The 13,750-nt window shown below is 42.1% G+C and overlaps 1 protein-coding gene across 6 annotated transcripts in view; it reads left to right on the top strand.

Moving 5' to 3' along the window:
- The window catches only part of usp40 (ubiquitin specific peptidase 40), a 132,752-nt gene that overhangs the window by 39,042 nt on the left and 79,960 nt on the right, over positions 1-13,750 (top strand). For all 6 annotated transcript variants that reach the window (XM_073046574.1, XM_073046571.1, XM_073046570.1 and 3 more), the window contains 4 exons: positions 12-134; positions 6,030-6,134; positions 6,589-6,696; positions 9,566-9,893. In XM_073046574.1, coding sequence (XP_072902675.1) covers positions 12-134; positions 6,030-6,134; positions 6,589-6,696; positions 9,566-9,893 — 664 coding nt within the window. The remainder of the gene's footprint in view (positions 1-11; positions 135-6,029; positions 6,135-6,588; positions 6,697-9,565; positions 9,894-13,750) is intronic.

Here is a 13,750-nt window from a genome sequence, read left to right on the forward strand (position 1 = left end):
TTGTCTCATAGGATAACCTGGCAGACACAGAGTATGAACTTTTTTCTGTAATCATTCACAAAGGAGGATGCTATGGAGGGCATTACCATGCTTATATCAAAGACATTGACCAACTGGGCACCTGGTTCCCTGTAGTAAGTTGCCTACTGTAGAAAAAAAATCTCATTGCAAATTGATGTATTAGATGCTGATATTGAATGCCACCATGTATTTGTACAAAATACTGTGCTGTTTTACCAGTAAATGAAGGTTTTAACTTGTTTTTCATTAATTATAAACTATTTTACCTCCTTTTCTTGTAGTTTATAACACTTATTGACCATCTTACTGTGTCTGTCATTGTGTTGTCATACATCTGTGTGACCTATCCAAATATAACACCCGGTAAGGTTTCTTAATGAACTCAGCAGGTCGGGCAGCATCCGTTGAAAGGAGCAGTCAACGTTTTGGGCCGAGACCCTTTGTCAGGACATTTGACCACAGCATCTGCAGTGTACTTTGTGTTTAGGGTTTCTTAATGCTAGTTGTTTAAAAGTTTTAAGCAACTTTGTTAAGTGCTTGGACCATACAATAAGTAGAAAAGAATGATCTAGAAAAAATAATCCCATAAAGCCAGATTAGTTGTTAAATAAGGACAATATTTTTGTTCCTTTTCATAGGAAAGAGTTAGTCAAACTAATCCCACTGTTCATCTAGAAGATACCTAATCTATACTTTAGTTCTTTGACAGCTCTGATCAATATTCTTTGGTGTTCAATCCTAAGAAACCTTCATTTGACTTGGCATCCACAGTATTTTGGGAGATAATTCCATGTTTCCACTACCTTTTCTGATTTTTATCATCTCAGCTGGGAGACTTGAACTATTGTAATGATGTTAATTGTGTATTTTCTGCTTTGCATGTCTCATTATAGCATGGTGGATCATGTGGTCATTTTCCACCCTGACATACCTGAGGAAAATTTCACATTCAAATGAACTAACACAAATGGAGGCTGGTGACTAGTGGCGTGCCACAGGAGTCCTTGTTATTCATTTTTTATGTAAATAATTTGAATGTGAATGCACAAGGCTTGATCAGTAAGTTTGCAGATAACATGAAATTAGGTGTTGTTGATAGTGAAGAAGTTATAGATTACAAGGGAAGCTTAATCACTTAAGAAAGTGGGCTAAGGAGCAGCAAATGAATTTGGAGATGAGTGTGAGCTGGTGCACTGTGAAGTGTGGAACAGAGGGACTTGGGGGTAAAGTGCATAGTTTGTTGAAAGTGGTGTCACAGGCAGGCAGGGTGGTGGAAAAGGTGTTTAGCATCCTGACCATCAGTCAGGGCATTGAATATAGGAGCTGGACATTATGTTGTAGTTGTATAAGTTGTTGGTGAGGCTGCGCTTGGAGTACTGTTTTGGTCACCCTGTTAAATGAAATAAGTGGTTAATAGAAAATAGATGTGACTATAAGACATAAGAGCAGAATTAGGCCATTCTGTCCATAGACTCTGCTGTGCTATTTCATCATAGCTGATTTACTATCCCTCTTAACCCTTTCTTTCGTCTCCTCCCTTTGACACCCTGACTAATCAAGAACCCATCAACCTCCACTTTAAGCGTAGCTAATGATTTGGCCTCTGCTATCACCTGTGTCAATGAATTCTGCAGAATCAGTACCCTCTGGCTAAAGAGCTTCTTTCTTATCTCTGTTCTAAATGGGTGTCCATCTCTTCTGAGGCTGTGCCCTGTGGTTCTGGACTTCCCCACTATAGGAATGTGGTAAACTATGTATAGCTGTCTGGACACGCCCCTCTGCTGACTGCTCCTGTGGCTTCTCCCACAGACCCTTGTATAAAGGCGATTGAAGGCACTGCTCCTCCCTCAGTCTCCAAGATGTCATGGTCCCTTTTGCTGCTAATAAAAGCCCATTGTTCACCTCCCGTCTCCGAGGGTTATTGATGGCGCATCAAGGAAGCATCCTCTCTACTCTGTCCAGGTCTTTCAATATTTGATAGGTTTCAGTGAGATCACTCCCCCCACCCCCCATTCTTCTAAACTCCAATGAGCACAGGCCCAGAGCCATCAAATGCTCCTCGTATATTAACCCTTCCATTTCCGGAATAATTCTTGTGAAACTCCTCTGGACCCTCTCCAATGCTATCTCATCTTTTTGTAGATAAGGGGCCCAAAACTACCCACAATACTCAATGCGGTCTGACCAATGCCTTATAAAGCCTCAGTATTACTTCCTTGCTTTTATATTCTAGTCTTCTTGAATGAATGCTAACATTACATTTGACTTCCTTACCACTGACTCAACCTGCAGGAAAACCTTTAGGGAATCCTGAACAAGGACTCCCAAGTCCCTTTGCTGCTTTGATTTTTGAACTTTCTTCTCATTTAGAAAATTATCTGTTCCTTTATTCCTTCAACCAAAGTGTATGACCCTGCACTTCCCTACAGTATATTCCTGCTGCCAATTCTTTGTCCATTCTCCCAATCTTTTTAAGTCTTCTGCAGACTCCATGCCTCCTCAACACAATCTGCCACTCCCACCTGTCTCTGTGTCATCTGCAAACTTGGCCACAAAGCCATCAATTCCATCATCCAAATCATTGGCATTCACCATGAAATGAAGTGATATAGAAAAAAATTTGCAAGGAAGTTATCAGGACTAGAAGACCTGAGTTATAGTGAGAGATTCTAGGTCTTTATTCCTTGGAATCTAGGCTAATGAGGAGTATACCAATATTTAAAACTGAGATAATGTGGATGGTCAACAAGAGAAAATCTGCAGATGCTGGAAATCTGAGCAACACACACAAAATGCTGGAGGAACTCAGCAGGCCAGGCTGCATCTATGGAAAAAAGTGCAGTTCACATTATGCCTGAAACGTCGACTGTACTTTTTTCCATAGATGCTGCTTGCCCTGCTGAGTTCCTCCAGCATTTTGTGTGCATTAATATAGATGGTAACAGTCTTTTCCCCAGGGTAGGGAAAGACAGAACTAGGGGGCCATAGGTTTAGGATGAGAGGGAAAATATTTAAAAGGGACATGAGGGCAACATTGTCAAGCAGGGTGTTGTGAGTATATAGAATAAGCTGCCAGAAGAAGTGGTTGAGGTAGGTTAAAATAGTGTTGTTTAAGAAGCACTTGAATACATGGGACATGGGCTGAATGCAGGAAATCTGGACTAGTCGGGGGACACCATGGTCAGCATGGGCTCATGGGGACGAAGGGCCTCTATCCATACTGTGTAGCTCTATGACTCTTCAGTCAGAAAGGCTTCAAAGTAGACCCTAGCTTCCCATTGTAATTTAGTGACCTGTGGCAGGACCATGACAACTTTTAAAATCTAAAAGCATGCTGTCATTTAACTAGACAATGTTACACATGAGCTGAGACTAGGAAGTGTCCTTGAATGAGACAGTGGGAGTGATGTGGAGTCAGGGCTCTTGCAGGTGATGTTCGCAGTGAAGCTCACTGAAATCTCTAGAGCCTGGCCCAAGAAGAACTGACTGTACTCACTGAGTGCAGGTCCAGTTATTTATAAGAAAGAAAAAATGTCCCTTGAGTTGGGTTTGGTTTGGCTGTGTTTGGAGCAATTTCAATTTTAACTTTAAACCTGAGTTGGAACTACGTATGTTTTAAAGGGGCCAGATGGCATTAGCCTTATTGATAATGATAACATTTCTCTGCAAGTAGAGATTTTATTTAATCAGGTCTGTTATCTCCGAACTGTACATCAACAGCTACAAAACACATACCTATATCTGCATCGCCTTTCACTGAGAAAAGTTTCAGAATGCTCCAATTCTGTCCTGTCTAAATGTTGTGCATGACCGCAGCTTCATTTGCAACATAGAACAGAAGTAAAGTTTATTGTCATTCAACTATATATATATGTATATAACATGTACATAGAAATGAGACAATGTTCCTCCAAACCGGGGTGTAAAGCACATAACACAGGTTAATTTACGAAGGTACAGATAAAATCTACAGATGAATCACGCATAAATAACAAATGAAGGTGCATTATTATTTAATATTGTAAGCTACGGGACAGCTTAACCAGTGACACTTCGAATATGATGTGACTGGGAGTTCAGAAGCCTAATGACCAGGGGAAGAAACTGCTTTCCATCCTGACCATTCTTGGTTTTTATGCATCGGAGTCTCCTGCCTGATGGTAGAAAGACAGAGGATGTTGGATGGATGGGTGGGATCATTAATAATACTAAGGGTCCTGCGTATGGAGCGCTCCTGATAAATGTCCCCGATGGATGGAAGGGACACCTCTATGATCCTCTCAGCTGTTTGCACAGTACTTTGTAGGGACTTCTGGTTCGATGCTCAGCTGCACGCATACCAGATGGAGAGGCAACTTGTCAGGACACTTTTAATGGTGTTTCTGTGAAACGCTGTTAAGATGGTTGGGGGTGGGGTGGGGGAGCCTTGCTTACCTCAATCTTCTTAGAAGTGGAGGCACTGCTGTTCCTCCTCATTCAGGGAGGTGATATTAAAGACCAGGTGAGGTCATCCGTGATGTCAACACCCAGGAACTTTGTGCACTTAACTCTCTACAAAAGAGCCATGCATTCGCAGAGGGGGATGGTTTGTCTGCACCTTCCTGAAGTTCAGAACAGGCCCTTTAGCCCACAATGTGCCAACCTTTTCACCGACTCCAAGATCATTCTAATGCTTCCCCCCACGTTCCCACATAGCCCTCCTTTTCTCTTTTATTGTGCGCCTAAGAGTCTCTTAAATATGTCTAATGTATCTGCCTCCACCACCACTCCTGACGCCACATTCCATGCATCCACCGCACTGTGGACTTCTGATATCCACCCCCCACCTCCCACCCCCATACTTCCTTCTAATCACCTGAGAATTATGCCCTCTCGTATGAACATTACTGCTTTGGGAGAAAGGCAGTCTAGTTATCTGTTCCTCTTATTTGTTTGTAATTGTCTTTGAGAAGATGCTGTGAACAACGAGAAGCAATTGAAACACAATGCAACATCGATCAGGGATGTATTGAAAGTATTCTTACACCTGTCTCAGCTGGTAATCTTCATATTATTAAGCATAGGTATCCAGTTAAATTTTGCAATTGGAACATTGGAAGCCTGTGATCTGCACTAGTTTGATGGTTGGAAGGATAGCTAGAAGGTGATAAGTGGGTGGGAAAGCTAAAGGACTGGAGATGAGAGAATTTGATAGCAGGGGAGAGTGTCCCCCCTCCTTCCCTTTCTCCTAAGGTCCACTCTCCTCTCCAATCAGATTCCTTCATCTCCAGCCTTTTATCTTTCCCACCCACCTGGCTTCACTCATCAGCTTCTAGAATCCTTCTTCCCCTCCTCCCCCCCAACTTTTTTATTCTGGTGTTTCCCCCCTTCTTTTCCAGTCCTGAAGAAGGGTCTCATCCCAAAGCGACTGTTTGTTCATTTCCATGGATGCTGCCTGACCCTGCTGTGTTCCTCCAGAATCTTGTGTATGATTGTTGTCATCACAAATGGTATCTTGGAGTTATGCACAATATGACAGTAACAACTCTGATCAGATTGTGATCTGTATAATAGTGCTGTGTCCACTTTGTAGTGGTGACAGTACAGAGATATATTCCCTTAATGGGACTTTAAAATGAATTTGCAATTGGAAGCTCAAATGACTTTTAAAATATTAAGCTTCAATTTTACTTGTAAGTTAAGTACCGTACCCCGACGAGATTTGTCTGAATCCCTGTAACTTAGGTCAATAATCATGAAATTGCTGGAAAAATATCTTAGGGGTAGAATTTCATTACCTTTAGAAAAGCATGAATTTATTGGGATTTCTCAATATTTCTTTGTGTGGGAGGTCATGTTTTATAAATTTGGTTGTTTTTTGAGGAGGCGTCGAAGAAGATTGTTGAGGGAGGACAGTTGTTGGCAACGTGAATTAAAAAGCTTTTGGCAGGGTTTCATGTAGTTTGTTCAATTAGGGCAGAGTTAAAATATGTTGTGTATGACACATCACTAATAAGTGGCCTTTTCAGGATGAAGAGAAAACAGTGATCAATTCAACTAAAGATCCAATCAAGGAAGCCAACCAGTTGGAACTGGGAGATCCCCTCGAAATTTTGAGAGCTATTCTAGTCCAGGTATGGTATTAGATATGGAATCTTTGCATATATCTCAGACTGGAGCAGCACACTGCTGCACCTTCAAATTACTCATCCTTTAAATATAATGATCCAAAATATGGCCAGGTGAAACTGTGTTTTTCAAGGAAAGCATAACATTTTGTTTGCTAACTTGATCTTGGCTTCTGGAAGATGTGTTTTGTTGCAATTCTCTCAAATATTGTGTTAAATACTGTATGCTAACATCTTTGAATATGAGCCAACTGGGAATTTTTAGCGGATAAAATGTCATTACAGCTTCTGGCTCTGTACTTGAAAAGAGTCGCTTGAATGCACTGCCGTTCCCTACCCTGTACCTGCTAAGAACCCTGCTAACTAGGGTAACTAGGTTTATTTTGCTGTAGATTATAAATGACATTCTTGAAATAAAATTCGACATTTTCTTACTCCATTCTCCCATCTGTTCACTTAGATAGGACCCGATGGCATACTGGTTGACCAACTGGGCCAGAAATTACTGGAGAAGGTTGGTGTTGCATGGAACAAAAAATATCGCAAGCAGTTTGGGTCTATAAGAAAGGTAGGAAACTGCAGTGTGATTACCAGAATAATGAAAATTTGAATGTGTGCACCAAGTTGTTTCCCCAGTAAATGGTTTGCACTATAATACTGTTTTTCATTGTTGGGGGTCTGTAATTGCTGGTGAAGCTGTTTTACCAGAGAGTTGCATATTTATTTATGATCATTTCCAATTATGAGCTATATTATTATGCTGTTTTGTTATAGTGCTCTTGGTCCTGGACTGCAATTGCTCTCAAGTATATACACTTGTATTTTCTTTACAAAAAAATTTACATTGCTGCAATACCATGTGAGAATCCTGGTGCTCCCACAGTAATTAGATGGTGCTCTCATTGCTACCTGGCTCCTTACGGAGTGGGTTGCCAAGGCAATATACAGAAGCTGCTCGTGAGTACTGACGTTGATCAAGTTAGGATGAATAGGGCAAGTGTTCATAAATCCCACCCCTAATTCTAAACTTCCCCTTTTCACTTGTAGTCTGCTGTTGTCATCTGGTTTACTGACCTCTACCTTGCCGAGGCACAGCGACAACTCACTGATACCTCCTCTTATTTACCCCTTGATCATGACCCCACTGAGGAGCACCAGGCCACTGTCTCCCACACCATCATCAACCTTATCAGCTCTGGGGATCTCCCTCCCACTGCCACCAACCTCATAGTTCCCACACCCTGCACTTCCCGTTTCTACCTCCTACCCAAGATCCACAAACCTGTCTGTCCAGGTAGACCTATTGCCTCAGCTTGCTCCTGCCCCACCGAACTCATTTCTGCATATCTCAACACTGTTTTATCCTCCTTTATTCAATCCCTTCCCACCTATGTTTGTGACACTTCTCACGCTTTGAATTTATTCAATGATTTTAAGTTGCCTGGCCCCCACCGCCTTATTTTCATCATGTATGTTTTTATTTATTTCACGCACATCTGCTCTCACCCCATCCTCCCGCCACCCCACTAGGGGTAGGGTTCCCCTTGTCCTCACCTACCACCCCACCAGCCTCTGGGTCCAACATATAATTCTCCATAACTTCTGCCACTTCCAACGGGATCCCACCATCAAGCACATCTTTGCCTCCCCCCACTTCTGCTTTCCGCAGGGATTGCACCCTGCGCGACTCCTTTGTCCATTCGCGCCCCCCCCCATCCCTTCCCGTCGATCTCCCTCCTGGCACTTACCCTTGTAAACGGAACAGTTTCTACACCTGCCCTTACACTTCCTCCCTTACCACCATTCAGAGCCCCAGGTAGACCTTCCAGGTTAGGCAGCACTTCACCTGTGAGTCGGCTGGTGTGATATACTGCGTCCGGTGCTCCTGGTGCGGCCTTCCATATATTGGTGAGACCCGACACGGACTGGGAGACTGTTTCGCTGAACACCTACGCCAGAGTAAGCAGGATCTCCCAGTGGCCACATATTTTAATTCCACGTCCCATTCCCATTCTGGTATGTCTATCCATGGCCTCCTCCACTGTCAAGATGAAGTCACACTCAGGTTGGAGGAACAACACCTTATATACCGTCTAGGTAGCCACCAACCTGGTGGCATGAACATTGATTTCTCTAACTTTCGTTAATGCCCCCCTCCCCTTCTTACCCCATCCCTTATTTATTTATCTATCTATCTATTATTTTTTCCCTTTTATTTTCTTCTTTTCTCTCTCTCTTTTTTCTCTCTCTGTCCCTCTCACAATTACTCCTTGCCTGCTCTCCATCTCCCTCTGGTGCTCCCCTCCCCCTTTCTTTCTCCCCAGGCCTCCCGTCCCATGATCCTCTCCCTTCTCCAGCTGTGTATCCTTTTTGCCAATCAACTTTCCAGCTCTTAGCTTCATCCCTCCTCCTCCTGTCCTTTCCTATCATTTCAGGTCTCCCTCTCCGTCTCCCACTTTCAAATCTCTTACTGTCTCTTCTTTCAGTTAGTCCTGACGAAGGGTCTCGGCCCGAAACGTCGACTGTACTTCTTCCTATAGATGCTGCCTCGCCTGCTGAGTTCCACCAGCATTTTGTGTGTGTTCCTTTTCACTTCCTGTTGAATGTATTGAAGTTGCTGTCTTCCCCTCTCTTTGCTTGGCTGCAAGGCTCTCCATAGCCTGGAGATTTCTATGAAGTACATTCAAATGTGGTTGCTGGCCATTGAGCTTCTTGCTATAGAGAGGTTTCCCTACTAGAGCGAACCATGCATCCAAGCATAGGCAGTCAAAAATAGTCTCATCCATCATATCCAGCAGGAGATGACGAGAGAAACATATGGGGCAGCCATGACAATACCGGAGAATGCTTGCGTTTATTATGCCAGCCACAATGGAGTCCTGAGTCCTGCATCTTAGCACTGAATGGCTGCACCATTCTTCTTGGGCTGCTCAACACCAGTTGTCAGAACAGCAGCATTGTTGGCAGAATACATCTATGTACTGCTATAGTTCAACATTGATTCTGTTAGTGCTCTCATTTCTGTGAACACGTGTGTACTCAGCAAAATACCGGAGAATGTTGAATATTGTCTTTGACCTTACCAGTATTTACCTGGGTGCAAACTTGTGGCTCAGATGTCCAACAGTCGCTCAGTAATTGTTTCTGAACATGACAATGACATTGAGTCCTTTAATTTGTTTGTTTTGCTATGTAATCACTATGAGGAGGCTGCTGGTGTTTGGTAACTGGTCAATAGCAGCATCTAATTAATTTACAAAGCATAAGCTGGAAAGAGCTTTTCTTGAACATGTAACAACTGCTATTCCCTGGCTGGACTTAAACCAGTTGTAAATATCAATCAGTGCCAGTCTACTTCCTTTAGGCATTACAGCTATATTCTAGTGCTGTTGTGTTTGATGGAGGGTTCTATTATAATCTTTCCCCTTTTATTTCAGTTTCTGGAGAGACATCCTGATGTGTTTCTGCTGAAAGCAAATGGAACAAGGGTTGCGCTAAAACTGGCTGATCATGGTTACCCAGGGCAACAGCTCCATAAATCCAATAAAGTCAGAAAGGCACAAACAGGAAATACCACAGCCATCAGTGAGCATGGGATTGATGCAAGGAGAACGCAGTCCATCACCAATGAAGAACATTGGTTCGATTTTGATGATTCCCAAGTGCGGCCTATCCGTGAGAAAGACATTGAGAAGCAATTTCAGGGCAAAGAGTGTGCGTACATGTTGTTTTACAGAAAATCTCAACTGCAGCGACCAGAACAAGGTACAGTATATTGTAGAGCAATTATGGTGATTTTACTTTAGAATATCTCAATTGGCCAGTGATTCTTCAGATGATAAAAATACTGCTGTATCATCATTGGCTGTCATAGAGTCATAGAGCACTACAACACAGAAATAGGCCCTTTGGCCTTCCAGCCTGAGCCGACCTTTATTTTTAAGCTCTGAATATTGACCAGTTGGCATTTGGGATTGATTAGCAAGAGTAAATTAAAAGAAGACAGGCAAGCGCAGTGGCCATCATTGGAGTGGGCACAGTTAGAGTGGTGAAGCTTTAGCTCTTCGAAGGTTCAGTCAGAGAAAGCAAAAAAGAAAAGCTCTAGGTAAAGTTTTTTTTTCCCCTTCCCTTCTTTACATTTTTTCATTTAGGACAGTAGAGATGCCAAGAAGAAAGTGGAATGCTCCTCTTGTGGGATGTGGGAAGGCAAGGAGACTTCCAGTGTCCCTGACGACTACAACTGCAAGAAGTGCATCCAGCTGCAGCTTCTGGCAATCTGTGTTAAGGAGTTGGAGCTGGAACTGGGTGAACTCCAGATCTCTCAGAAAGAGTCCTCAGCATTCTTAAGTGGGAGAGTGAACAGCCAGCAGTCATGGTCCATGTAGATACCAATGACGGACAGGTTGAGTCATGAAGTTTTGCATAAGGAGTTTAGGGAGTTGGGTGCTGAATTAAAGGGTAGGACCTCCAGGGTTGTGATCTCAGGATTGCTACCCCTGCCACATGCTAGTGAGGCAGAACTAAGAAGATTATACAGTTTAACACGTGGTTAAGGAGTTGGTGTAGGAGGGAGGGCATAAGATTTTTAGATCATTGGGCTCTCTTCCAAGGAAGATCAGACCTATGTAGAAGGGGCAGTTTGCACCTGAACTGGATATACAAGTATAAATATAAATATTTGGAAAGACATGGGCTGATTAAGGATAGTCAGCATGGCTTCGTAAGTGGTAGGTTGGGTCTAAGCAATCTTACAGAGTTTTCTGAGGAAGATATCAGGAAAGTGGATGAAGGCAAGGCAGTGGGTGTGTATACATGGACTTTAGTGAGGCATTGACAGGGTCCTGTATGGGAGGCTGGTCAAGAAGGTTCATTTGCTTTGCATTCAAGATAAGGTAGCAAATTAGATTAGACATTGGCTTTGTGGGAGAAACAAGGAAGTGGAAGTAGAGTGTTGCCTCTCTGACTGGAGGTCTGTGATTAGTGGTGTACTGCAGGAATCAGTGTTGGGTCCTTTGTTGTTTGTCATCTATATCAATGATCTGGATGATGCAGTAAACTGGATCAGCAAATTTGTGGATGACACCACAATGTTGGTGTTGTGGGCAAAGAGGAAGACCATCATGGCTTGCAGAGTGATCTGCGTCAGCTGGTAAAATGGACTGAAAAATGGCAGATGGAATTTAATGCAAACAAGTGTGAGGTTTTGCGCTTCGGTAGGACCAATCAGGATAGGTCTTACATAGTAAGCACTGAGGAGTGTGGTGGAACAAAGGGATCTGGAAGTACAGGTACATAATTTGTTGAATGTGGTCTCACAAGTAGATAGGGTCATAAAGAAAGCTTCGGACACATAAATCAATGTATTGGGTGCAGGAGATGAGATGTTAGTGTCTATAAAAAGTATTCACCCTCTTGGAGCGTTTCATGTTTTATTGTTTTACAACATTGAATCACAGTGGAGTTAATTTGGCTTATCTGACACTGATTAATAGAAAAAGACTCTTTTCATGGCAAAGTGAAAACTGATCTCAGCAAAGTGATCTAAATTAATTACATATATAAAACACAAAATAATTGATTACGTTAATGTTCAACCTCTTCAAATCAGTATTTAGTAGATGCATCTTTGGCTGCAATTACAGCCTTAAGTCTGTGTGGATAGGTCTCTATCAGCTTTGCACATCTGGACACTGCAATTTTTCCCCATTCTTCATTACAAAATTGCCCAGGCTCTGCAATGGGGATTGTGAGTGAGCAGTCCTTGTCTTGCTGAAGAACAAATTTCCCAAGTCGCTGTTCTCTTGTAAACTGCATCAGGTTTTTCTTCAGGATTTTCCTGTATTTTGCTACATTCATTTTACCCTCTACCTTCACAAGCCTTCCAGGGCCTGCTGTAGTGAAACATCCCCACAGCATGATGCAGCCACCACCAGGCTTCACGGTAGGGATGATGTGTGGTGCTTGGCTTACGCCAAAGATAGTGTTTAGTCTGATGGCTAAAAAGCTCAGTTTTGGTTTAATCAGACCATAGAACTTTCTTCCTACTGACTTCAAAGTCTTCCACATACCTTCTGGCAAACTCTAGCCAAGATTTCATGTGAGTTGTTTTCAATAGTGGCTTTCTCCTTACCACTCTCCCATTAAGCTGTGACTGGTGAAACACCCGGGCAACAGTTGTATGTGCAGTCTCTCCCAACTCAGCCACTGAAGCTTGTAACTCCTCCAGAGTTGTCATAGGTCTCCTGTTGGCCTCCCTCACTAGTCCCCATCTTGCACAGTTACTTAATTTTTGAGGACGGCCTGCCCTAGGCAGATGTACAGCTGTGCAATATTCTTTCCATTTCTTGAACTGTATTCCAAGGGATATTCAGTGACTTGGAAACTTTCTTGTATCCGTTTTTCTGAATGTACTTTTCAATAACCTTTTTACAGAGTTGCTTGGAGTGTTCTTTTGTCTTGTTTTTGCCAGGATACTGACTCACCAACAGTTGCACCCTCCAGATACGGGTGTATTTTTTTAAACTAAAAATCAATTGAAACACCCGACTGGTCTTCAAAAACAGTTCTCCATTTAATTAATTATGTGACTTCTAAAACCAATTTGACTACACCAGTGATGATTTGGTGTATCATATTAACGGGGGGGGGGGGTGTGAATATGTATGCAATCAATTATTTTGTTTTATATTTTTAGATCACTTTGTAGAGATCTGTTTTCACTTTGACACAAGTCTTTTTCTATTGATCAGTGCCAGATAAGCCAAATTAAATCCACTGTGTTTCAATGTTGTTAAACAATAAAACATGAAAACTTCTAAAGTAGGTGAATACTATTTATAGGCAGTGTATTTTGAAGATGTATAAGATGATGGTGAAGCCTGATTTGGAGTATTGTGTGCAGTTACGATCACCTACCTGCAAGAATGGTGTAAACAAGGTTGAAAGAGTACAGAGAAAATTTTCAAGGATGTTGTCATGTCTGGAGGACATGAGTTACTAAGGAAAGATTAAATACATTAGAAGTATATTCTTTCGAATGTAGAAGATTTAGAGGAGATTTGATGGGTGTTTATGAGGGTATAATGTTGTATCGGGTTCACGGGTCTGGCGAGTGAGACCAAGGAATGCACTGACTTCGAATAGGTATGTTAATGACTTGTTTATAAACAGTAAAAATTCGACCAAACATATATGCTCCCCAAGTTACAGGCACTACAAAGCTGAATACTCAACAAACAAACTTAGTTAAAAGTGTGCGCAGAACATACCTTCCTAATAATCAGATGCATTATTGCCTAAAACAAAGGAAAAAGATTTTAAATGATTGGCTAATAAACTACCTGTTCTATCCCCGTGAATGTAAAATTGAGTTTTATCTCTCAACAGCTGTCATTAAATTGGGTAAGTCAGCAGAAGATTATACTTGGATTGGATTTCAATACGCTTATTATATATAATTGGATCTAGAGATAGGGCATACTTTCGATCAAGATCTTTTAATATCGCTGCTAGGTCAGACCTTTCTTTGTCAGCTTTTTTCTTTATATAGATAGAGTAAGAGATAATTTCTCCACGAATATATACTTTAAAAGTATCCCAGACCATAGTACCAGCAGTATCTC

Source organism: Hemitrygon akajei, chromosome 5 (assembly GCF_048418815.1).
Source record: "Hemitrygon akajei chromosome 5, sHemAka1.3, whole genome shotgun sequence".
In the NCBI taxonomy this organism is placed as follows: domain Eukaryota; kingdom Metazoa; phylum Chordata; class Chondrichthyes; order Myliobatiformes; family Dasyatidae; genus Hemitrygon; species Hemitrygon akajei.